Raw genomic sequence first — 26,194 nt, forward strand, 5'->3', positions numbered from 1 at the left:
GCTATTTTTTCTTCTCCCCCTTTATTATGGGGGAAGTATCCATCTGTCTGATGTTACTGTATCTATCCCCAAACCAATAAACAAAGGAAAAATACTAGTAGATTTTCCTAAAGGGAAATAAAACTACAAACGGCCAGAAAATCAATGACTTCTCAACCCTAACTTATGTCTCCTACACACAAAAATATAATTCCTGGGGGACGGATCTGGGAAGGAATGGGCTTCCCCTTATAATTCTGGTGAGGGAAAAATATCTCCAATTAAATCTGTTCCCTTTGCAAGAATATTTAAGAGAATCAAGAAGGGAAAAGAATGGTCCACAAACATTAGGTAGCTAGATCTTTTTAAAGTGAAGCTAAATAACATAGAAATTAAATATACCTCTTTGGGGTCTAGATGGGAAACTTAAACACTCTCTTGGATTTATTTTTTTCAGGAAATGTTAGTCTAAGTTTCAAACTGGTAACTTGGAAAATAAACTTTGGAAATACATCTCACTTGTAGGTTGGGATAGTGTTCACTCAAAAATAAAATTTAGGAAGGACCAAAAGAATATAATTTTTCTGTTTAGAGAATGGATGACCATAAGGAAAGCAAGATGAAGTACACTTTAGCTGAAAAAATATGTCACTTTTTTTCCATTGTACTTTAAAATTTTTAATTATGTCGAAGGTGAAGAAGATGCATGAGTAGTTTGGGTTGCCAAGAAAGCAGGTAAGACAGGCAAGTATTCAGTATTGATTTGGTGGGATATGGTAGAATTTTGAGAGACCCGCCAGTCATGGGTAAAACCACTTAGAGCCTTTTCTAGAAGATAATTCATTTGCTATTCCACTTATCTGGTCATACATTCCTTTGCTTCCAGTTTTCACAGGCTTTACTATTAGGCTGTTTTCTCAACAAAACTATATGTTGACAGAGTGGAAAACCATTTCCACCTCAAGGCTCTGGACTCCTCAATTGATGTACACCCAGAGACACTGCAGTGTCAGTCCACTGTAAATTCAAATTGCCAGTAATTATACGACATTCCAAGAATACCCAACAAGTCTCGGTTACTCTGATTAAACCAAATTTCTTCCAAATTCTCTGGAACTAAGAAAGGGGTTTCCCTTGGATTCCAGTGAAGGGTCAAGAGGTCAGGTCTATGTTGGCACAAGAAAATTGGAGATTAGATTAAGGAATAATGACGTTTACCGGGCACTCTCCCTATGTATGAGCTTTTATTACCACCTAACAATAAAACTGGTACTATTTTCTCCATGTGAAATTCTCTTTCTCTTTTTCTTTCTTTCCTTCTTTTTCTTTCCTTCTCTTTCTTTCTTTTCTTTCTTTCCCCCTCCCTCCCTCCTTCCCTTCCGTCCTTCCTTCTTCTTTCTTCTATTTCTCTTTCTCTCTCTCTTTCTTGCTTTATTCTTTTTTTTTTCTTTTTTCTTTTTTTTTTTTAATGAGGTTTTACTATGTTGCCCAGACTGGTCTCGAGCTCCTGGGCTCAAGCAATCCTCCTGCCTTGGCCTTCCAAAGTGCTGGGATTACAGGTGAGAGCTACCACACCTGGCCCTGAAATGTTTTTTCCTCCATTCTACCAAACCACATTCTGCCTTCAAAAATTCTGTTGAAAAATCACCTTCTTCATAAAATCATTTTAAACATTTCCTCATTCCCTGTCTGGTTCCATATGGCATTCACTATAGTAACCTCCTTAGCAATTCCCCTTTTCTCATATTGTCTATGTGTTGCGTGCACGTGTATGTGTGTACATACACACATAGGAGTATGTATGTGTGTACGTACACACATAGGAGTATGTATGTGTGTACGTACACACATAGGAGTATGTATGTGTGTACGTACACACATAGGAGTATGTATGTGTGTACGTACACACATAGGAGTATGTATGTGTGTACGTACACACATAGGAGTATGTGTGTGTGTGTGTATACATACACACATAGGGGTGTGCATATATATATATACACACACTATATATATATAGAGAGAAAGAGTGCATTTATATGTTTTGTGCATATATTATACATATATATATTCACACACACACACACACACACACACACACACACACACACACACACACGGTGCTTTCCTGTTTCCCTAGAGACTGCTAAAAGGCTCATTACTGAGATTTCCTCTGTTTTCAATTTCACAAGGCACTATGCAATGCTTGCACATACTGGGTCCACAGTTAAAGCTACTAAATTTTTATTCAAGCTCCCAAGGAAAAGTTGTCACCTTCTTTGTCTTTATACCTGATGGTGATAATTATCATTGACTAGTAGAGCTAAAGAGAGCTTAGGAATTATCTAGTTTGTTTTTCTTTTATCTTGTATTTATTTAACCACAGCATCTTTTTGACCCAGATTGAAATATTTCTCAGAATCCAAGAATGTAAAACAGATAAAAAGATGTTGTTGCGGCTGAAGCAGAGTTTGGTGGCCCAGAGATCTGTCTAGTCAGCTCCCTCCTGTCTCCTCTGAAACCCCCTGTTGAAGCCTGGGGAGCAGATTTTGAAACACTGATCTACAGCCAATCCTTCATGGTGCAGATGTTAGGAGGTCTTATGCTCGAGGCCATTCAACTCGAAAGGGCTAAGATGGAATTTCTTCCCATGTCAGTGCTACTCTTTTCAGAGGGGTGAAAGAAAACCATACTCCCAATTTCTAGATGTATATATGCCTAAATTTTCTAAAGTTAACTCAGCATTTATGTGATTCAGGAGTAAACAGGGCTCTTTTACAAATGAAGACTTAGAAGTTATTTTTTTTGTTTTCCACCTTTTGACTCTTACTCATCTTAGTTTTCAATTAGGCTTTATCATCAAGACCAATTTTAGACACAATATCTCCTCTAATATTATATTACAATCCTTTATTCATTCAAAACACATTTATTAATAATCTACCATGAGCCAAGAACTATGCTGGGTACTGGAAATACAGATTTTTTTTTTTTTTTGAAGAAACACTCTTTACCCTAAATTAGCTCATAGTATAGTGTGGTAGACATATGTGTGTCTATTTAAAAGTCTGTATTCTAGAATGTGCTCTTAAATAATTTTACTTAATCTCAGGTAGTATTTTCCTAATTGTTCAAGAATATTTCCCATTATAGGCTTACACTAATGTTTCTTCTTGTATAGATGTGACTATCAACAAGCCTTGGAGGTTTGGGGGATAAATTTTGTAAATAACAGAACATCCATAGATCTAAAGACTTAAGTACCACAACTCCAAAAGATTTTTAAGAATTAAATATGTTAATATTTATAACTATGCCTGCCACATAGTAAGCACTTAACATTAGTTATTACTTGTTATTGTTGATGCTGTTGTTGATAATGATATTTTATCTACATTAAGTGAATCATATACCTAAATAGCTTTTTGTGGTGATTCTTAAAGGACTAGTTTCTGGATTTTAGGGGTATATGTGTGTGTTTGTGTGAATGTATGCATACACATCTGAAGTTCAATGAAAATACAATTGATTAACTGAGAAATGAGTTATTAATGCCACTGACTTAAACTTTTCATGTCCTATGCTCTCAACACTCTTTAATGCTAGTATACATTGTTTCTTGCAGTCTTGGAACTCAGAGGTGTAATTAGCCTTATCTTACAGATGTGGCTAATAAAGGTTGAATAAAAATTTCAGGCTGCCTCTACTTAGAAACCAGAGAGGCTCATCATTTGCAAGGAGCTGAAATGTAGACATCTCAATACCTAGACTCAGTCACTTTTTATCTTCAAGGAATGACGTAAAGATGCAATGGCAATTACAAATTATCCTCAGTGATGGTGGTATCCATGGTCTGTGGCTATGGTATCTACAGACCCATGCTCTAATCAGTTGGTGGTTTTGCCTTGACTGTGTTTCCTGGGTCCACTTTCACTTGGTTGCTGCCTAATTTTTGAGCCTGTTTCTCTAGCCTTGCCATTAATACTGTGAGCTCTCTGATATTATCCTAATCCATTTCAGGTTCTATTGCTTGCACTGAAAAATCTTACTGATGTAACCCTGTAGTCAGAAATCAGGAGCAAGCTGCTAATATTTTTCACCTGGATTATTGCAATAGCCTGGGAGATTTGCGCTCACTGTTCTGTCTGCCTAAAATACTTTGTTGCAACATATTCACATGAGTAGCTTCCTTACCTCTTCAGGATTCTACTCAAACTCACCTGTTTACATCTTATCAAGGAGTTCTCTCATTACCCTATGTAAAATGGCACCCCACCCTAACACTCCTTATCTGTCCCCTTCTGTTCTCTTTCATTTTATTTTCTCCAGCCCTTGTATCTACTCAAGACACTTATTACAATCTGCTGTCACCAGTGGTATGTAAACTCCATTACTCTTTTGGTGACTTATATTTCCTGGAACCTAGTACAGTGCCTGGTACATATCAGGTACTCAACAAATATTTATTGAATGAATATATGAATGCACTTAAATTATATCCAGAAGTAATAATAAGCTAAACACGTGCTACAGCTAATGCATCCATTTCCACCTGCCTCCACTTCCTTCCTGATTGCTTTTCCTTAATCTGAACCAGCAGTAACCCATATATTTCTTTCAACCTAGCTGTCAGTCTAAGGTATGTGATGCAGCGGATTTCCCAAGAGTGATGAAAGAAGAATTTGGTCCTGCTCACCACTACAAAATGCCTATTTATTTCTCCTTTTATATTTTAATTGTTTAAATATTTGGGGAGGATTGTCCTGCTGTGGTAAATTTATACTCATTAAATTGTCAAGTGTAACTGTATTATTTATTTATTTATTGCAGGCACTGTAGGGGAAATGCTTGCTTTGCCACTGGCACCATGTGGCTTTGAATGATTATTGTATTTTACCTGATAGTTTTTGGACAGGACTATCAGGGTGATGAATGGGTGAGAGTGGGAGGAGTTCAAACACTGGTTGATAAAAGGATAACAAACCTGTAGCAATAAGTCAGTCACCGTGAAGCATTCTAAGCACTGAATAAGACAGAGCATCCATTCCACACCCTATTTCCATTCCCAGTTAATCTTCAAAGAGTCAACATGGCAAAAACATTCCAAGATAAAAATAGCAAGATCTTCTAGAAAAGATTTAAGTTTCAAGGCAAAAAGAAAAATCCTTTATGGTTACTGAGTATGCTGTGAATCCACATAGTTGTGGTTGTAGCTAAAATGCTGCATATTTCTTTTCTCAGCATCAGTGATTTATAAATAGAGAAATTTTTAAAAATGAATCTCTGAAAACATTCCAGAAGAAAATTTCATTTGTGGGAATTGAAGGATAAAATATGTAATGGCAAGTGGCACAATGTCAGACACTGGGTTCTGTGGTTATAACCTGATCTCAAATCAAAACCCAATGCCCCTGGCATTCTCAAAGCTGGATCATCAGAGGTTTTATTCCAGATAGAAGTGAGGTCATAGCTCTGCTAGTGTAAGGTAACTTCAGCATGTCTGAATCCATCTAACAGTCTTGTTGAGGCAGGGAGCCTAAAGAAGCTATTCAATCTTTTATCTTTCTCCAGGGAGAAACAACTTTAAAGTGTATGTATTGTTGGCCCCTATATCATTTTTGTTTATCAATAGATCATCTATTGCTTTCACGGTATCTCAAGAGTTAGAAGAAATTTAGAAGGCATCTTATCTATGAGTTATTCATTTATTCATTAGGAAATCTTTATTTAGTCCCACTATAAATTAAAGGATATAGGGTAAATATATGAATCAGATATGTCTATTCCCTTTACAGGATTCATTAATTATTTTCCGTGACATCCTTGCTAGGTTGGAGTTCAGGCTTTGGTGCAGTATCTCCAATATTTTTTGTGTTGATGCTACTCATTTAATACAACACTCCTCAAGTGAGTAAAAGCAAATTAGCCTTCACTTAAAGTAGTGAGGCCCAACCAACTCTTCTTTACCCCTCATTATTCAAAAAGTCAGATGTAGAGACCAAAGAAGGATCAGAGTGGAAGTGCTGAACAGTTAACTTAGTGAACTCTTTCACCTTATCTTCTTGTTTTGGCTTCTGTCAAACTTCATTGTACCTGGTCATTCTCTATGCTTATCCAGAGATGGAAGCAAAATACTAAAATTTCATATTTGTAACCTAGTAAATACTAGTATCTTGGTGGAAAAAAACCCAAAAATGATTTAAAAGTCCCCAAACCCCTTAATATATTTTAGAACACTCTTTCTTTTTATTGAATGAAAACTTAACTCAGTTTAGTTTTGTTTGCATACACAAATCAAGCATTGGAATAAATCTTAAGAGTTAAAATGAAATAACTATATTTGTAAAATGCTTAGAAATATCCCCAGAAAAATATTTCTTAAGGCTTTTCATCATTGGCTGTGGCAAGATGTAAGGCATTTCAAGGTCTCACAAAATAAAAAGTAAAGTAGCATGCAAACATATGCAGACACAAAACTCTTAACTCCGGAATTTTAGGGATTTTTTAGATTTCTAGTTTGGGTTTAAGATAATGGTCAATTGTCACTTATTGGAACTTTGATTTAGTAATAATTTTAAAAAATTAAGTGTTGGACTAAGTTTTAAAATTTAAAATATACTCCTATAACTAAACCATATTGGATTATGCCTCTTGCCAAGATTATTCTTAAACCATGATCTAAGAATCTCCTATTATTCTTTCACTGTCAGGATCCAGAAACTCAGTGCCAAGGGTAAGTCAGCCTTAGATAAACAGATTGTCTGGCCTAGGCCACCAATCTGTCCAACATTTGTGACCTATAAAGATTTTTTTTCCTGCAAGCAACTCTGCCTATGCCAACTGTTTATATGCACAGTGGAAACTTCCAAAGCTGTCATTTCCTAGGTTTGCTTTGCTTATACAACTAATTACTACTGTGCTAGAAATTTTTTTCTATTTATTGGATCCCAGAAAGGCTCAATTAACCAGTGCCTTTTGGTCAAGGATAGTAGCTGAAGAATAAGACCTCAAGATTATAGCATTTAAACTTTGCACAGTTCATCTTGTTGATGTGGCAAGGATTCAGGGATAATTGCCTAATAGGCAATATTGCCTAACAGGATAGGTGGGGGTTCAGAAGGGCTCTAATGAAAGAGAAAAAGAGAGAGAACTTCAAATCATACTGAAGAAATAGAGGAAAGCAGAAGTAACCTGAGACAAAAGAGGGAAAGCCCTTCGGATATCTTGAATTAAATATAAACCCTCAGAAATATTTACAGTGCTCTAAGTTAGTAGATTGTCATTTCTTATGGAGAAGACATAATTAGAATGGACCCCAACCACAAGAGACCTCTCTATTAAGACTCATTTGTGATTTGGTACCATATTGCAAATGAGTCTTAATATAAAAGATGTGTCAGAAACCCTCTTCTCACTCCACTTTATATATTAAGTATCTCTTTTCAGGAAACTGAACAACCAACATGTATTTCCTGAACCCCTACAATGAACCAAAGTCTATTAGAGGTAGTATGGGACATTGTGATGGGGGCAGAGGGATACAAACCCCACCAACAAGGAGGGTGCTATGATTTGAATGTTAGTTCCCCTCACATTTCCTCTGTTGAAATCCTCATCTGAGGATTACATCTGGGATTACTATCACTGAGATAGTATTAGGAGGTGGGGCCTTTGGAAGGTGATTAGGTCATGAGAGTGAAGCCCTCATGAATGGGATTAGTGCCCTTTTAAAGAGACCCCATAGAGCTTCCGTGACCCTTCTGCCATGTGAGAACGTGAGAAGGCTCGGTCTATTATACAGAAGGCAGGCCCTCACTAGACACCAAATCTGCCAGCACTTTGATCTTGGACTTCCCATCCTCTGGAATGGTGAGAAATAAATTTCTCTTGTTAACTACAGTTAACCAGTTTATGTTTATTTTGTTTTTTAATAGCAGTGGGAACTAAAACAGAGAAGAAAGAAGGTTGATATTTAAGAAATATGTACAAATTAAGGAATAACACTCACAAAAATAACAAAACAAGGCAGTTTGTAATTAAAATATACAAGTACTATAAGAGCTCAGGACTCACAGGAGGAGGCAAGGGAAACTGAAAGCTTTAAAGAGGGAAAAAACTAGGAGAGTGCCCAGTATGAAGGGAGAGTAGAAGGCATTCCAGAGAAGTGGGATAACATGGGGCATGGTCATGGAGCCTTGAGGGGACCATCCTAAAAAATAGTGGAGAGTGTTTGATGGTAAGAATTAGGGGGGAGGGAAAATGAGCCTGTAAGATAAACCATAGCCAAAAAAAACAAAAACAAAAACAAAAACAAAACAAAACAAAACAAAACAAAACAAAACAAAAACGGCCTGATAGGGCAAGAACTTTGTGCCATTAGCAGCTTTTGGCTAGGGGAGCAAAGTGATGTAAAAAGCATTTATGGCACTTATGCATGCAGGATTGCATGGAAGACTGGAGGCAGGAAGCAAGTTAAGAGGTTATTATTTGAAACACGTATATAGAAGAGAAAATAAAACCATGGACTAGAGTGTTCATAATTGAAATTTAAATGTAAAATGAATTGCAGACTTTTTGAAGAAAAATGGGTCATTTTCAGTGCCTATGACACATGAAGAAAAGTCTCTGCCAATACATGTAGTCCATGATCCTTTCAATTTGGCTAACCAGTTGTTTTGTAGTCTAGGCTGTATGACAGTGTGACAAGGCTCGTCATGGAAGTAGTCCTTCTTTTATGCAATACTGTGGGCCCTTCTGCAGATCTACTTGCATTCCATTTTTATTTCCCTAATTCTTGGACTGCTGGCTGTATACCTCAACCTTCTTTTCTGCTTCTGACTCCTTCAGGTAGACCCTATCTGATATGCTGTCCTCGCCTCTGAGACTGGGACTCCTCTGTCCACTGGGCTGTTTCTCCTGCTCTGTTCTCTAGCTTTGGACACCATCTTCAGCACTGAACTCCATTGTCCTATTTCAAACCCACTGCACCCTATAAGCCAGGAGAATCCCCCTAACTTGCCCTATGATGTGTGGAGAAATAAATATGATTATAAGATTTCTAGCTTAGATTTACTGGAATGGATGGGCTATTGGCAGAACTGATAAAAGGAAGAACTGATTTGGTGAGGAAGACAATGATTTTTATTTCCAGCATGGCCAGCATGAGGAAAACATCCAGAAAGAAATCACTAATTGAAGGTCCAGAAGTGGAGGCAGAGGGTACAGGGGGCACATGACTCAAAGGCTGATTGAGAGCTTATTCATCTTCGTGGCATTAGTTGAGGAAGGGTTAGAAAGAAAAGAGCTAAGAGAAGGGCTTACTCACCCTTCAATGGCAGAAGATACTTCATTCAGAGAAAAAGAAAGAGCAGTTAGTAAAAGCATATGGGATCAGGGAAGCCAACAAAAAGAAAGCTCTAAAATAAATGGTCAGTACTATTAAATCAGAGTGATTAAGAAGGATGACAATGGAGAATAGACCATTGAATATAGGAATAAAGAGACCATTGATAATCTCCGAGTGGGTAGTTTAGTTGAGTAGTGAGGATGAAAGCCAGAGTTTAAAGGCTTAGAAGAAGATTGAAGTAGAAGAAATACAGATAACTGGCATAGACCACAAATCTAGAAATTTGGTATTCCTCTCAGTCAATTCCTGCTGCTACAAAAAAAAATCACAGATTGGTTATTAGTAACAGAAATTTATTTCTCACAGTTCTGTACGCTGATCCAGGCACCAACAGGTTTGGTGTCTAGTAAAGGCCTGGTCTCTGTCTCCAAGATGGTGCTTTACTGTTGCATCCTCACATGGCAGAAGGGCAACAAGGAATAAATTCACTTTCTCAAGCCTTTTTATGAGGACATTTTCTGAGACCTCTTGACCTAATCACCTCCGAAAGGCCCCACCTCTTAATACTATTGCATTAGGGATTAAGTTTCAACTTGAATTTTGAAAAGACACAAACATTCAAACCATAACAGTGTCGAATGGAGAAAGAGAAATGAGATTGTAATAAAAAGGTGCTATTTTTCAAGGTAGGGAGAAACCTGTTTTAAAGTAGAGGGAATAATAGAGAAGGGAAGACTGAAAGGGTAACAGAAGAAATCAATGTGACAGTAAAGAAAGGATAAGTTCAAATGTTTAGATCTCAGCAGGGTTCCTTATGGAGAAATGATACAGCTTTGAAACAGAAAGGAAAAAGAAGAGGACAAGAAATGTATCGAAATGGGATGGTTTATATTCAGGGGATCTTGTCAAAATCCTGAATTTTGATGCTGCATGTGATGATTCCCACCTTTAATCCCAGCTACTCAGTAGGGTGAAGCAGGAGAATTGCTTGAGGCCAGGAGTTCAAGACCAGTCTGAGCAATATAGTGAGACCCTGTCTCTAAAAAAAAAAAAAAAAGAAAGAAAGAAAAAAAGAAAAAAAAAAGAAAAGAAAATCCTGAAACCCTGAAACCCTCCCCTTTTTTTTCCCTCAGTGAAGAACTTTGGCTGGCTGTTCAGAGTAAAAATGGGAAAGAAAAACCTTCAGGGGAGTTTACTAACTGACAGGAATGAATTAGACAGCATTTTCCCAAGTGTTCTATGGATCACCTGACATAGTGTCACCTGGAGAAGGTTTTTAAAATGATCTCTGGAGGAGACACTTCATTCACAAGCTCCTCAGATGATTATGATGCTTGCAAACGTCCAGGAGTGAGTGCCTTGTTGGAGGTGGACCCATCTTGAAAACACTGACTAATTTAGGAACCTAGCAGGAAGCTACATTGTCTCTCATCCTGTGGTTATTTTTCTCTTCACATCCCTCACAGGGCTCCCTTCACTGGGTGTATTTCTATGGTAAAGAGTGCAACTCATCCCAGCATACACCGGCGTAAGCTCTTGGTTAGGTCCAAAATATCAGCGAGGGCATTATAGTATATCCACAACCCAAAAGAAAACCTCAGTACTGATTATGTGCACACATGAAGTTTCAGAAGAATGTAAACTATGTATTTTTTCTACTGAATTACCTTTCAGTCCATTAAGAGTTTATTTCGGGTAGCCATCTGGGATCCCCCTCTCTCTGTGAGCCCCCTTTCTTTTCTCTTTCCCTCCCATACCATCTCCTATTTCTCTGTTCCTCCTTCTCCCCAGTCCCACTTCCATCCTTGACTTGAAGTGGGACATTAGATCTTTATGGTTCTTATGGCATTGCACTGAGCTCTACTCTAGAGACTCAGCACTAGAATCTGCACATGTGGAAGATCCACAGGTGCTTTCTTGCTAACCTAACCATCTCTAATAGCATAACTTTGATATATAACTATAATTTTTAAAATCATACTCTAGTCTTTTAAAATCATACTCTAGTCTTTTCTTACTCTAGTCTTACTCCTTCTAAAAATTAAAGGGGAAGGAAAAAGTGTGTGGAGGAAAGTAAAATCTGGTCAGGCATGGTGGCTCATGCCTGTAATCTCAGCACTTTGGAAGGCCAAGGTGGGAGAATTTTTTTGAGCCCAGGAGTTCCATACCAGCCTCAATAGCGAGACCTTGTCTCTACAAAAAAATAAAAATAAAAAAATTAGCTGGGCATTGTGGCATGCCTCTGTAGTCCCAGCTACTTGGGAGGCTGAGGTGGGAGGATTGTTTAAACCCAGGAGATGGAGGCCACAGTGAGCTGTGATTGTACCATTGCACTCCACTCTGGAAGACACCCTGTCTGGAAAAAAAAATAATAGTTTGGCCACATGTCAAGCCAATTGTTTGTATTATTTATGTACCTTTTTCATAACTGGAATTGCCAAATAAGCATGGAGGTCTAAATGATGTACTTGTTAGTGTATTCATTCATATTGATTGTAAAGGATTATTTTTCACTCAGTACTGATGTCCTTGGAAATCTTACCTGGAAACATGTTTGCAAAAAACATTAAAAAATAATAATAATAATAATAATAAAGAAAGTAAAATCCAATTCTGTCACACTGAGAAACCTTTTATTATTTGGAACCCATATGCCAACAGGCCCTCAGTAAATGAAGCATGGTCACTGGAGGCAGGGTTCTGCAACATTATGAGTTTCTTGCTAAATGAAGTCAAGTCTCTCTCCCTCTTTCTCTCACACACACACATCCATGCACACTCTGCACATACGGAAGACCTGTTGTTTGAAAAGTTAAGTTAGTGTTTGAAAAGTATATCATTTGTTTTTAATTTGTTGCATGAATTTTTGTGTTCATTTGGCAAGATAAATTTTACTGCCAGTTATCTAGATGAGAGGGAGTCAACTTTGAACCCTCATTGGATGCCTAACCTCGGCATCAAGAGAAAAAATCTATCCTAAACTCAGTTCATATGTACATTTCTATATTTTTCTTTTCTCTTGCTGCATTCCATTTTATTTACCAACGCAGAAGCAGAAGGTTGTAGTTTCTCTATTTCCTTTTTCTGATAAACACCTCAAAAGAATATAGTAATTTCCTCCATTTTTATCTGGCCCGTGCTTTTCTTAAACACATGTAATCTGTTCTTCCCTCCCTCCCCCACTGTTCTAAAATTGCTTTCCCTGAGGTCCTTAGTGGCCTTGTAATTTATATTTGCAAAGACCTTTCTCAGCCTTCACTTAACATTTTCGCATTGACTGTGCTGAACACTTCTTAGGATCCTCTCTATTCTTGGCCCCTGTTCTGGCCCTCTTCAATTGTTACTCTCCTCCTCTAAGCTGGTTTTACTTTCTCCTCTGTCTTCTAGATAGAGGTGATACAAAAACATGATCTTAGTTTTTCTGATCTTTTATTTTTAATTCTCTTAATTAGAATTTTCTTCCACCTTCATAGCTTCAACTATCACCTTCTCATAAAAGACACTCAAGTGTATATTTCCTGTACTAAGATGCTTCTAGTTGCTTACTGGGTGTCTAGTTCCTTCCAAACATTTACCATTGAAACTGAGTCCATCACCTTTCCCCAAAATCCATCTTTCCCTTTGAATTCTCCACAAATAAACTGTACCGCTCATTTAATTCTGAAGATATTATCTTTTGTATTATTTATTTAATTCTTTCATTTGTTGTTACCATATTTAAACAGTAATTATTTTGAGGGAAAGAGTTGTATTTTCTACATCTCTATATTCCTGTATTCCTGATGATTCTTATCCAGCATTCTTTTTTTTTTTTTTTTTTTTTTGTGATAGAGTCTTGCTCTGTTGAGTCTTGCTCTGTTGTCCAGGCTTAAGTGCAGTGGTGGCACCATCATAACTCACCGCACCCTCAACTTCTGGGATCAAACAATTCTCCCACTTCAGCTTCCCAAGTGACTGAGACTACAGGCATGTGCCACCATGCCCAGCTAATTTTTAAAAACTTTTTTGTAGAGACAGGTTCTCGCTCTTGCCCAGGCTGGTCTCAAACTCCTAAGTTCAAGTGATCCTCCCACCCCAGCCTCACAAAGCACTGGGACTACAGGCATGAGCCTTTGCACCCAGCCTCCTATGCAGTGTTCAATAAATGATTTTTATTAAGACGTTTCACCTAAGTTCCTAATATTTTGCATATACTTCTCTCTGTGGTAATTTTTTAAAGGGTTGACAGATTTTGATGAAAATGAATAGATATGAAGTGTAATTTTGGTTCAGACCACCGTCTTGAGACAAAATAGTAGCTACTAAATGTACTGACAGGAGAATTTCTGTAACTTATTAACAGTGGATTCCGTACAATTTTATATACCTCTGCAACTGAATGTGTTCTGCTATTCAGAACTTCTGAAAGAGGAAGTTACCAGCCAAAGAAATTATGAGGCAAGTTGAAGGATCTAGTTAGGTTAGACTAAGCAGACACTCAAATGAGAGGGAAGGCAGAGCTAAAACTTCAAGACTGGGTTTCTCTACCTCATCTGGGAGAATACTGACAACAGGGCATATAAATTTTTGTCTTTTTTGCCCAAAATATGAGGTACTGGGCTAGGTGCGGTGGCTCATACCTGTAATCCCAGCACTTTGGGAGGCTGAGGGGGACAGATAACTTGAAGTCAGGAGTTCAAGACCAGCTTTGCCAACATGGTGAAACCCTGTCTCTACTAAAATTACAAAAAAATTAGCCGGGTGTGGCGGTGCGTGCCTGTAATCCCAGCTACTTGGGAAGCTGAAGCACAAGAATCACTTGAACCTAGGAGGCGGAGGGTGCAGTGAGTTGAGATCTTGCCACTGCACTCCAGCCTGGGCGACAGAGTGAGACTCTGTCTTAAAAATAAAATAAAATAAATAAAAAGGTAATTTTTCCAATGTCAAAGGAGACTAGAAAAAGTTTTTGAAGAATGGTGTCTGCCCCTACTTTGTGTGGCGGGGTGAAATACCACTATTTCACCAAGGGTAACCTGCGCCTCCTAAAACTTTTATTTCTTCCAAGACTAAGTTTACAGATTCTTAGAATTAATGAGTTGAAAAAGACTTGACCATCTAGTTCAAATCCCTTGTTTAGAGACATGCCACCTGCTTCTTAATCCTGGTTGTATGTTAGGTTTTCTAATCTTGCCTCTGGGCCTTATCTCTGAAGTCCTCACTCTGCACTGGCCCTAGAGTTTGAGTAATGCCATCCAAATATAGGTATTGCTATTATATTAAAAATAACACTTTGCCTTGTTCATGTTTAATGAATTTTCCTATGAAAGATAGATTCATGTATCACTTTTCAGATATTTTACATCTGAAATTAAAAAAAAAAATTAGCCCTAATGAACATTTTCTACAATACATGGATCAAGAGTAGAGAGCAAATATTGGTCTCCACATCTCCCCTTTCCACTCCCCCAACACCAAATCCATTGTCTATAGGCATTTACACATTCCTTCTGTGATTGGATGATTCTGCCTTTGTCAAGGCTGAAAAATTCAACTCAATTGACTCTCACAGATTTGAAGTTTTCTGCTGTGGTGTAAAAAATACATCCATATTTCAATTGTTTTCACTTTAATTTATAAGTTGGCCACAATATATATAAAACAGAATTGCCTGGTGCTCAGAATGAAGTACCAAGTGATTCAAATATTGACTATTCTACTCAATTTCAATATAAACTTAAGCAAGTCACACACTTGTCCACTTATCCAGTAGATGAAACAGCAAAGGAGGAGAGTTTATCTGAAAAGTTCTTCTCTGGAAAAAGATACTTAGAAAATACAAATAGTCCTTACTGAAGACCCCAGCTCATCCCAGGAAGATCTGAGGAAAAGATGAGCAGACCCAATGCTACTTCAGCTCACCTTTCTTAGCAGTCTTTTTTTAAAAGCTCTGTTTTAATTGAACACTATGTTCCTGAGTCAGAAGAGTGCTTCAGTAAATCTGCCTTCCTGGGGCACAACGAATCACACACAGTCACACTTTCAGAAAGGCGAATCCTGCCAAACGTTGGCTGGACAAAAGATGGCTTTCGTTTCTCCTCCAGCAAAAATTACTCAAATTGCTTGAGAAAGAAACACAGTATGTTTATCCCTGTTTACAGATATTTAGCCAGTGCCCCTTCAGAGGGTCATGTTCCTATAAACAGCATCATGATAATTATATCCACTGCTGCAAAGAACAGATGTGTAAATTGGTGGTTTCTTGGGGGAAAATAATACCAAGTCCATTTTCCAGAAATGTACACAGTACAGTGCAGCTGTAACATTCTGTGAAGAGGTCTCATTAGTGTCTATTACTGAGTGAGGTGATTTTTAAAGAATATGGAAATTCACGGGGGGCATCTAGCAGGGAAGTCCAGAGACACCTAGGAAATGATTCAGATGGTTTGGTATATTTAAAAATTTCTAGTGATACTGGGCAAATCTCCACATCTAAAGAAAGTAGTAATAAATCTTTGATTATAAAGTTTTCCAGGCAAGAAATATGTATGAGTAGAGGGTAGGATTAGGAAACTTCTCATGCCCCACACACCTCTGAGATCTGTGTAACTTAGGTATAGACTAAACTTTAGTGAGGCCAGGTTGCATCAAGGTGGTCAAATTTTCAATCTGTGAACACCAGAATATTTCTAAACTCATTGCTGAAGGGTCTGGCAGGGATCAGGTTCCTGAAACTAGAGTCAATGGTTCCTTATTTAAAAAGCCAATGTTACCTTGGACACAAGAATTAGATGAAATCCTTTCTGCTAATGAATTTATTTTGTTGTAGATACTTGCTTTTCCCCAGGATATATATTTATGTGACTATATGGTAATCAGTATTATCCCTAAAAATTAAAACACAACACTAAAGTCAGCTTATTGTATTAGAATAGCTATTGAACAGGTCTGTTATTACAAATATTCATATCACTATAAGCTTCACTATCTTCTCTCTGCAAAATTCTCTTAAATCATGTCAAATAGTATGTGTAGAATATTATATACAGGGATCTAGTGTCTGCCTGAAGGATGGGATTTCTCCTGAACTGGGGCTATCAGTACCTTCACATGTACCAAAACTTTGCATAAGACCAATATATATTTCGTAACTTAGTAAATGTGATAAAACACTGAAAGTTAATTTGCATTTTCATTGAATACTATAATATTCAATGACATTATACAAAACTGGGGCATTTTGCTTCTGGGACAGAAAAGTATAAACTATTTCTTTCAAGCTATGCTTCTATAATTCCACACGAACTACCCAGGAGGATCAAAGCATGTTAGAATGACTGAAATACAACAGGAACAGTCTAGTCTGTTAATCTGGATTTTTCAGGCCTGGGATGGAAGGATAATAAATTGAGGCCTGCCACATGCCTTAGGTCAAAGCATGCCTTTGACACTAATGATCTAATTCAGTTATCTACTTTGTCCAAAATTCACCCTTCTCATACTCTGTGCCCTGGGGACATAAACAAAAACACAGGGGGTGATGAGGTAGCCCCAGCTCTATCTGGGGCTCTACTGACTCACTCTCTTGGTCTCAGTTTCAAGGGCTATGAAATGTCATGGTGTGATGGTCTCTTCTAGGCCTTGTGTCTTATGTTCAGTGGGTCTATGCATGCTGGAATTTAGAATAGTGATTCTTGGTCATTTGTGTGGGACAGCGGCTGCTGGGTATCCACTTGACTTGAAAGTAAAGAGGTAATGGGGTAGAAATAGAAAATTCTGAATTGTTTAATATAAAATCAAGGAAGCTGTTTCCAATCAGGACTGTGGTTCAGGTCTAAGGACCATAGATGCAGCCCACTAGCATATTTACTAACATGCAGTTTGGGCTCTTTATACTAGGCTCCCTCAATCAGCATCTCTGAAAGTTGAACCTATGAATTGGATTTAAACAAGCCTCTTTGGTGTAAATACATATACTGAGGGTGGGGAATCCCTGATCTAGGTAAAAGAGGACTTTTTCTGCTAATCTGAAATTTGTTTGGGAGAAAATGATGTAATCTACCTAAAGTTCGATTTTGTAATAATAGAAATGTTATCTTTCCATCGTTCTCAGAAAGTAAAAGTGTATCAGTGAAACAGCCCCTTAGAGAAGTTTCTTAGAAAAGCAAGCAATTTCCTAGTAAAAAATGGATTGTATTTCAACAAGAAATTGTTAAACTTGAGACATAAAAGGCTTTCCCCACAGAAATAACCTAAAATTTCCAGACCTGTCTGTAAAACTCAGGTTGATCCAAAATGTAACTGAAATTCTATATGTTTGCAATGGAAACATAGAAGAAAATAATGTTACTGGGCTTTGGAGTGTAATAGAACCATTTCCTCATATATAATTTCATTAAAAATGCAAATATATAAAAAACTATATACACACATATTTGTGTATAGATATAATTTCCCTTTTCTAGTCTACAAGTATTATGGTAGCCCACCCCCAACAGTACTGAGAATGAAAATTATAGCAAAACTCTTTTGTATTAGTTACTTTTGTGTCATAATGAGAGTCTCAAGATAAATGAAAGGAGGGATGGATAAAATGATTTCTTATGATGGGCAAAGGTTGGAAGAAACATCATGTGGGGAGAGGGCAAAGAGAAAACAGATAAAAAGAGAATAAAAGAGGAAATGAGTGGCTTATGTGAGCAAGTGATGAGCTAAAGTGGAAGTGTAGGAGAGGTGAGTTGCTTAGGTCTAAGGAGAAAGACTGCTTGGGTGTGTGTTCACCCCCAGGCCGAAGAAAGGAACACTGGGTGAGATTTTGTTCAACTACCCATAGTTACCACCAGATGGTGAAACTGATCCCGGGCCTCAGTTTATGGGGAGATGGGGAGAAGACTATCTTTCACTTGTTAATTCATTAATTTCTTTGGCAAATATTTTTTCATTACCTACTAAGTCCCACGGACTATGCTAGGAGCTGCTGTTAAAATGACAAACCAGATAAGGTCACTGCCCTTAATCAACTTACAGTTGGGTGAGAAGCTATCAGGTACAAGTATGGCCCTAGAACAAATTAGTCTTTTCTAGTTAATAATCTTATGTAATGAGATTTGGCCTTGCTCCTTTGGTGACTTGCCTCAAGGAGCCCCAGGCAAAACCAATATAACATATATTAATAATATATGAAATAATATATTTTGTAGACACAATTGCCTTATGTTGTCCAGGCTAGCCTCGAACTCCTGAGCTCAAGCAATCCTCCCCACCTCTGCCTCCCAAAGTTCTGGGATTACAGACGTGAGCCGCCGTACCCAGCCAAAAATGTTTATTTTGATTAGATAACTGGTATTAATCTGATTAACCAAAGAGACAAGGTATTACTAAATTCCTCATCCCTGGTAACATTTCCATGTTAGCTGTTTTCTATTTGTTTTTTCTTTTCCACAATGGTGCTGCCTAGAAACAGTTAACCTTCTTCGGGGTATTACATACCTTCGACATATAAAAAAGCTATGAGCATTCAACACTGAAATAATCATATAAACCAAACATACTGCACACTACTTCAGGGATACTCTGAAGCCCATCCTTAGACCCCAGACTCAAACAAAACAAAATACGATGTAAAGAACTGACACAAATCATGGGAGTTTAGAGAACGTGACGGGCAGCAGAGGAGAGGAGAGTGTTGAAGCAAACTTTTTTGGTTTTTTTTTTCCTAGGTAGGGCTGGTTCTGGCTTGTCTTCCTTCTCCCCACTTTGCTTCTTACTCTTGGGCTTACAAACTGCCTGGTTTCCCTTCTCCAAGTCAGGGCTTCGTTTCTCTGCCTTGGCCTTCCTACCCCACCTTCTGCGTTCTGACTCCATGAGGCCCTTTTCGCGTCTCATTTTCTGCCTTCTTTAGGCGTTCCCTCGGCGGCTCTGCAGTGTGATCTCATCTCTTTGTTTCTCCCCGGCTGCCGTCAGTCACCGGCTCTCTGCGCCCCCACCGCGCGGGCTCGCAGCCGTGCTGCGGGCGTGGCCTCAGCCGCTGAGACCCTGGGGACCGCAGGGCGTGGCGCGGCCTCCGCCCGCTGCACGGAGAGCCCCCCAGAGGCAGCGACACGGCGCTTGGGGTCCGCAGGGCTCCTCCTCCAACTCCGCAGACCTCCGGGGAGGCCTCTTGCTCCCCGAACACCCGGGAGTTCGCTTTCATTTTAACGAATCTCCACAATCTCTTGTTTGGGAGATAATTGCTTCTTTCAGGGGCTCGGAGAACAAAAGCGTCAGCCCGGGGCCCCAGGTCTCTCCGCGGGAGGAGGGCACCCAGGGGCGATGCGCCGGGCTCTCTCCTTCGCCCTTCTTGGCCCGCTCGCCTTCAGCTGCCACCCGCAGCAGCAACCGCAGCCTGCTTCCGGGGACTGAGCAGCCCTGGGTCAGCCAAGGTTAAGCAGCGGGTGGGGAAGAGGAGAGAAAGCTGGGTCAATTGGAAGTAACCTTCTTGTCCCGCCCACTTTTTCCTTGCTTGGAGGCGGCAAAAAGCACTTTAGCATTCTTCGGGCTGTTTGCGCCTCTTTCTCTAACAGGGCCAGGGTAGTGGGAGAGCGGCCGGCAGGAAGGTTTCTTTGTCAGCAAAAGCGGACCTTTGGAAACTAAACAGCAATGCTGTGTCTTTAGAAGACAGCACAGGAAGGAACAAACAGCTGAGGAGTGAAAGCCAGAGACTCCATTTGGAAAACAATGGCTCTTCATGATTATTACTATTTTTAAAAAGTTTTCTAGGCTTTTTCATTTGAACTTTCCATTTCTCACTATGAAATGCAGGTTCTATAGACAATTGCACACAAGTTTCTTTTTCGAGGGGGGAGGGTAAACGAAGCAGGTGGAAAGAAGTGAGATGATTGTAGACGTGGCCAAATTTAGACTTGGTGTGAGATTTCCTCTTCGCTTGGAAACACATGGCACCAGCATGCATTTGTTCATTCATTCAATAATGTGAATGAACATTAAACACTACGATGTGATGGGCTTTGTCACAGGCTGTAAGTGGCTTCAGGTCCACATGAAAGGAGAGCCAAAAATTAAAATAAAATATTAGAGAAAAGGGAAGAGGGGCAAGGTGTCAGGCAGCAAGCTTCTTAGGGTCAGAATGGGTCCCCATCCCTAAAAGCTGATGACTGAAGGGACCAACGAGGGTAGACGAGCTGTAGAGAGACAATACTGCATCTGCCAGTGATGAGTGTAGGAAGCTCATGAGGGTTAGAACCTTCCCTCTCTGTTTTCTGACCTCTTTTTCTTTTTAAATAGGTTGAAGCCAACTGTGGTAGAGGATAACAGTGATTCGCATATCTTATTTATTTATTTTTAGCAGCCCCCTCCCCCGCAACTAGGACAGTGAGTTCCATTCAGATTTTCAACACAGCTAAAAACTTGGCTTTAAAACTTGTGAAGGGAGGCATTTCTTTAGAATCTTTCACTTTTTTCATCGCAGAGGCTTTGGGGGAATGTTTAGCTTTTTGCTGAATCATGAAGGGTTTGTTACTGCATTCTGAGAGGGTAGGAATTAGATGCCTAAAGGATGATGTCTGCTTTCCTGTTGAGGTGGTTTATTTAACAGTTCATAGAGGCATGCAGGTCAAGTCATCCTCAACTGTACAGAGTCAAGGGTCTTGCCACATGGGAGGCTGGCCAGCGGAGAAGTTTGGTGCTCTCTCAGTTTGGAGATCCTCATGTTGTATACATATTCCAAAATTTCCAGTAATTATATACCTATAATTATATACCTATAAATACCATTCCAGATACTAGAATAAGATCACAGATAACTTCTTAGATGTTTCTTTTCTAGAGAAATAGGGAAACAGAACATATATACATTTGCACACAATTCAAACTTACACTTTGAATGTTTGTCTTAAATCTCCTAGTCAACTCCCTTAATGTACAGACAAAGAAACAGGTCCAGAGAAGTGAAGAGACTTTCATAAAGTTGGAGTCAGGTTGGGATATGTCAGGCCTGGCCTTCTTGCTGCTAATTATTTCTCTGAATTTTATAATAGAGGCACCTCTGAAACTGTCTGAAACTTTTCATTTAAAGAGATATTCAAAAAGAACTGTAGATTTCTCAGAATGGGTGTGTTTAGTCTGAGTGTTGTGGGCCAGTATATTTCATCACTGAATGTGCAAAAGATTTGTTAAAATGGAGATATTGGTTCAGTGGGCCTGGGCGGGGTGACAGTCTGCATTGCCAGCCCAAACTGCCCTTAGTGGTGCAGATGTTGCTGGTCCACATGTGGAACGGCTAGGCTGTAGACAGCATCTGTCCTCCTTGCCTTTCCTTCTTGGCTGAGGGAACAGCCCTGGGGATTTAAGAAGCCCTTTTTGTTTCTGTTGCCAGGTCACTGTGCTCCCTTAGCTAATCTGGATAGCTTTCACTGCCTTGTCTTCATCCAGATCTAAGATTGTTAGAAATAGTCCCTAGAGACAGGTGTCTTGAGCTGGAGGGTGTGATCCTTTGTCTAGTGACTTAGCACCATTTAACTTGGTTCCACAAAATGTTTCTTTCACACATAAGCAATTTACTCAACTCAGATTGTTAAAAAAAAAACTGTTTTTCCTTCCACAAGTGTCCTCCCAGCTGCAGCTCATTGCACTCCCTTGCAGCTGGGAGTGCAGCTGGCATGCTGCTAGCTCACTGGTCTGGCCCTTCCACTGGAACCCAGCAAGTTTTTTGTGCTTTTTTTCACCACTCTCTTCTATCCTGCACTTCTGCATGTGACGCCTAGATTTAGCTGTAAGTGCCTTTGTGCAGCATCTGAGTTGAGCAAGCTGCTAAGATATAACTGGGCAGAGGTTCTTCTAAGGCAGGCAAACTTCAGTGTCACCCAAAGGGTGGTTTGACTTGGCTTTTGTTTGTCAAGCCCACTGGGCTTTGATATGACTTTGTTTTTGTTTGTTTGTTTGTTTGTTTTTGGTTTTTTGAGAGGAATCTCGCTCTGTCGCCCAGGCTGGAGTGCAGTGGCGTGATCTCTGTTCACTGCAAGCTCTGCCTCCCGGGTTCACGCCGTTCTCCTGTCTCAGCCTCCCGAGTAGCCGGGACTACAGGCACCCGCCACCAAGCCTGGCTAATTTTTTGTATTTTTAGTAGATATGGGGTTTCACTGTGTTAGCCAGGATGGTCTCAATCTCCTGACCTCGTGATCCACCCGCCTCAGACTCCCAAAGTGCTGGGATTACAGGTGTGAGCCACCGCGCCCAGCGATATGACTTTGAATCGCAAGTTTGGCTGGGGGAGAAACTAGGGCTTTTTTTTTTTTCTTTTTTTTTTTACCTGGGAGCTGTCAAATTGCAAACCACAGGGTGTGCTCACAAGAGAAGTGGGAAGATAGGGATCATTTCATGAATTTCTCAAATGCCAAAGCAATGCATATTTTCTTAGCTTGATAAGCAATGGGAATGTCTAAAGTTTGTTTTTGGTGGGGGTTGGGGGGAAGGGGAAGGGCGTATTGTAATGAAACCACAATTCTATTTTAGCTTACTCTGATAAAATACGTTGCACAGAGTGGAAGACAGACTAAGGAAGAGAGCTTCTTAGATTGAATGTTATAGTGTTAGCTTTTATTGTCAGTTTTAAACCTTAAAATATGAGAATAGTACTTCTAGGTAGAATTTCTGACATTTGGTAAAAGGAGAATCTTCGTCTAGGTCCTCCCTGCATACCCACTGCACTATCGCCACCAGCTACTTCTGTTATTGCCTTGATTCTCTGCAGTGATTTAAACCTTCTGTTGTATGTTTCTTGGGTGCTTCCATATCTTCCATATCATGGCATAGTCACACAGATGCATACTCATTTACCAGAGGCTGCAGAGGTATCAGGCAACTTTGGTTTGTTCAGCTTACCGGGTTTTGATATGACTTTGAATTGCAAATTTGGCTTGGGGAGAAATTAGGGAATTTTCTACCTAGTAACTGTCAAATTGCAAACCACAGGGAGAGTTGGCTACTGGATTTTTCTGGGAATCATTTATTCCTAGTCTTGGGTATAATTCTGAGCTGATACAGTAATATGGGGAATTCTTGGTTTCTGAGAAGTAAATCAGAATCCTGGTAAGAGTGGTGACATCACCTCTTGAACTCAGGAGAGTCTCCAGGACTTTTTATGCAGCAACACATCTGTAAAGCTCCCCATTGTTGGAGTTTCACTAATTTGGTGCTCTGTACATCCCTTTGGGCCATGTGACATCACTTATGAGAGGGTTGTGGCATGTCTCATAGTGGTGTATATGTCAAGTAGAAAGTTATTTTCATTGACCTCAAGACTGCAGAATTAGACAATATCTCCCTATTTTTACCCAATTTAGCCAAATTCTTTCATTCAAAGATTAGATTATTATTAATCCCTGAATGCAGGTTCATAGGAATTAATTCAAGAGTTGTAAAATTTGCTTGCCTGGTTTCCAAACTAAATAAAAGGGAATTTTCTTTCTTTGATGGCTCCAAAGGGTTCGGTGTTTCTCCCTGCAGAACCACAAAGTGGGAGGTGTGCTGGTGCTTTGTACCATGAACTACACAGTCATCAAACATATACGTTTTCTCCACAACCTATGCTGCATAAATAATATGATACTTTTTGAGTATCATTCGATTCAGAGCAATTTGTACGGCACGCGTGAAACAGTTCTAGATGGATTTCCTTATATACCTCACTACAATTGTGAAAAAAAGGAACACGAATAGTTGGTTCAAGTAAAAAGCAATGTTTAATTCAGGAACTCAGGCTGAATTTAAATCCTCACACTCAGGAATAAATCGCAGAACCTTCTCTTTACCACCTGCTCAATCCCTTCCTTCTGATAACAATGCATAAGGTTGACTCTAGTCCATTCATCTGCTTTTCTCATTTATTAAATAGCCATAGTTCCTGACCTGATGCCCTCTCCCTCCCTCTTCTCCCAGTATTGCTTTCCCTGCTCTCTGATATTTTTCTCTTTTGCTTTCAGAATTAAAAGGGAACCTGGTCTCTGGGTTGTTTTCAACATCTCAAGTGTGAATTTTCCCTGTCAAAATCTTCACAAGGAAAATGAGTCACAGCATCACCTGGGTGACGAGGTCATAACACCTCAGCCCTTGCTTAAAAAATTTATTTCTACTTTTCTATTGTAAAGAGATCTCAAAACAGGAAGATAAAATTGGACTGACAGCTCTACAGCCTAGTCTTTTAGACAGTGAACTAGGCCAGCATTGGCAGACACTGGCGATGACAAAGTCCTGCTCTGAATTATGCCACCCCGCACTCCACTTTTTACCTTGCCTGGGAGGCTTGAGGAAAAACCTTCAGAGAGCAGATCGACCTAGTCCTTATTCACTTGGCTTCTTGACTTTCTGGATTTCAAGGGTAATTTTACCTCACATGTAACCTATACAAGTATTTTAGGTTCAAACCCTGACTCTGCCACTTACTAGCTGTATGACTTTGAGCAAATTACTTAATTACTTAACTAATGTCCTTCTACTTAGTCTTTTCATCTGTAAGATAATAGTACCCATTGCATAGTTTTGTTCTTAGAATTGAATTAGTTAATATACAAACTATATGCAATAAATATGTTTGGGGTGTGTATATATCATATAAAAGTGCTTAGAAGAGTGCTTGACATATGGTTTTAGAATTTGTTATTATTATGTTCTCTAAGCATATGAGGGTATTTTATGTCATTACTTTTAAAGGTCGCTTTTTTATATGTGTTAGTGGGAGGCATTTATTATTTTTTTAAGTGTGCATATCCCTGAAACATCCCTCTGTGGAGCTATAAAAGAAAACTATAAAATATTTACCATATAATTCACTCAATCCCCAGTCTCCAGAAAGTAACAATTTGTACTTCATTTGTATTGTCTTCTTCCAGGCATTTTACAAATACTATTTTCTTTCATCCTCAAAAAAATTCTGCACAATAGGTAATAGGATTCTAATATGGGTGATAAGAAAACTGAAATTTAGGGAAATTAAGTAATTTATCCCAGGTCATACATTTAAGCAGTGAATGAGCCAGGATTCAAACTCAGATCTTTTGACCCCAAAACCATGCCAGGTAACAAGTAATCAATGAGTGTCAATGACAGATCATCGAGAGAGAATCCAGTGCCAAAAATGAAGAGGGTGTCAAGAAAATAAGAACAAGGACAATAGGAACATGAGCAACAAGAACAAACTTAGATCCAAAATTAACAGTTAAAGATTTTTCTAGAGTCCTGCATATTTTTCCTTAAACTGTCCAGCAGCTTGGGGACAGAAATCTAATTAAAATGGAAGTCTATGCATGCTCAAACCACACGCCTTGTACCTGATGCAATCCGCTTCCACCCCAGTCCTGAAAAAAGGCATTCAGTTATTTTTTTCTACATGTGGAAGAATACAACAACATACCTTCTAGAATCAGGGAGAAATGTACTTGCTCTTTTTATTTTTTTTTAATTTCTCAAATACTGTTCTATAAGGATAATCACTCACCTGGTGATTAATGTAGAATGTTAAGGTGTATACAAATTACTGCTGATAGGTAACACTGTCCTTGCAAAATCATCCCATGGGCCCCCCTCAAATAAATAAGTATACTTCAAAAAGCAGTGTGCTTGCTATACAAGTGCAGTTTTAAGAAAAATCACTCAGCTCTCCCTTGCAAACATGTTCTTTCCCCTAATGCCTCCTACACAGAGATTCTGGAGCCACCACCTTCAGAATATCTGAAATATAGACCAATTTTGCTCGTTAAAACTACTTCAAGTGGTCCTAGAGCTGATATTAGGATTGCTACTTATTCAGTCATACTTTTCAAGTGTTCATTGTTGAATTCTTAGATTGAATTTTCTATTAGTTTCCTTAAAATATAAGAGGTTGGAGGGCTAAGTTTAAGA

At 39.0% G+C, this 26,194-nt stretch overlaps 1 protein-coding gene across 2 annotated transcripts in view; it reads left to right on the forward strand.

The window, feature by feature from the left end:
- GAP43 (growth associated protein 43) overlaps window positions 1-26,194 on the forward strand; it is a 97,114-nt gene that overhangs the window by 16,301 nt on the left and 54,619 nt on the right. The window contains exon 2 of one of the 2 annotated variants that reach the window (XM_004036097.5): window positions 24,280-24,674. The exons of the other annotated variant lie outside the window; for it this stretch is intronic. Coding sequence (XP_004036145.3) covers window positions 24,537-24,674 — 138 coding nt within the window. The 5' untranslated portion in view covers window positions 24,280-24,536. The remainder of the gene's footprint in view (window positions 1-24,279; window positions 24,675-26,194) is intronic. 2 annotated transcript variants of the gene reach the window in all.

Source organism: Gorilla gorilla, chromosome 2 (assembly GCF_029281585.2).
Source record: "Gorilla gorilla gorilla isolate KB3781 chromosome 2, NHGRI_mGorGor1-v2.1_pri, whole genome shotgun sequence".
NCBI lineage: Eukaryota > Metazoa > Chordata > Mammalia > Primates > Hominidae > Gorilla > Gorilla gorilla.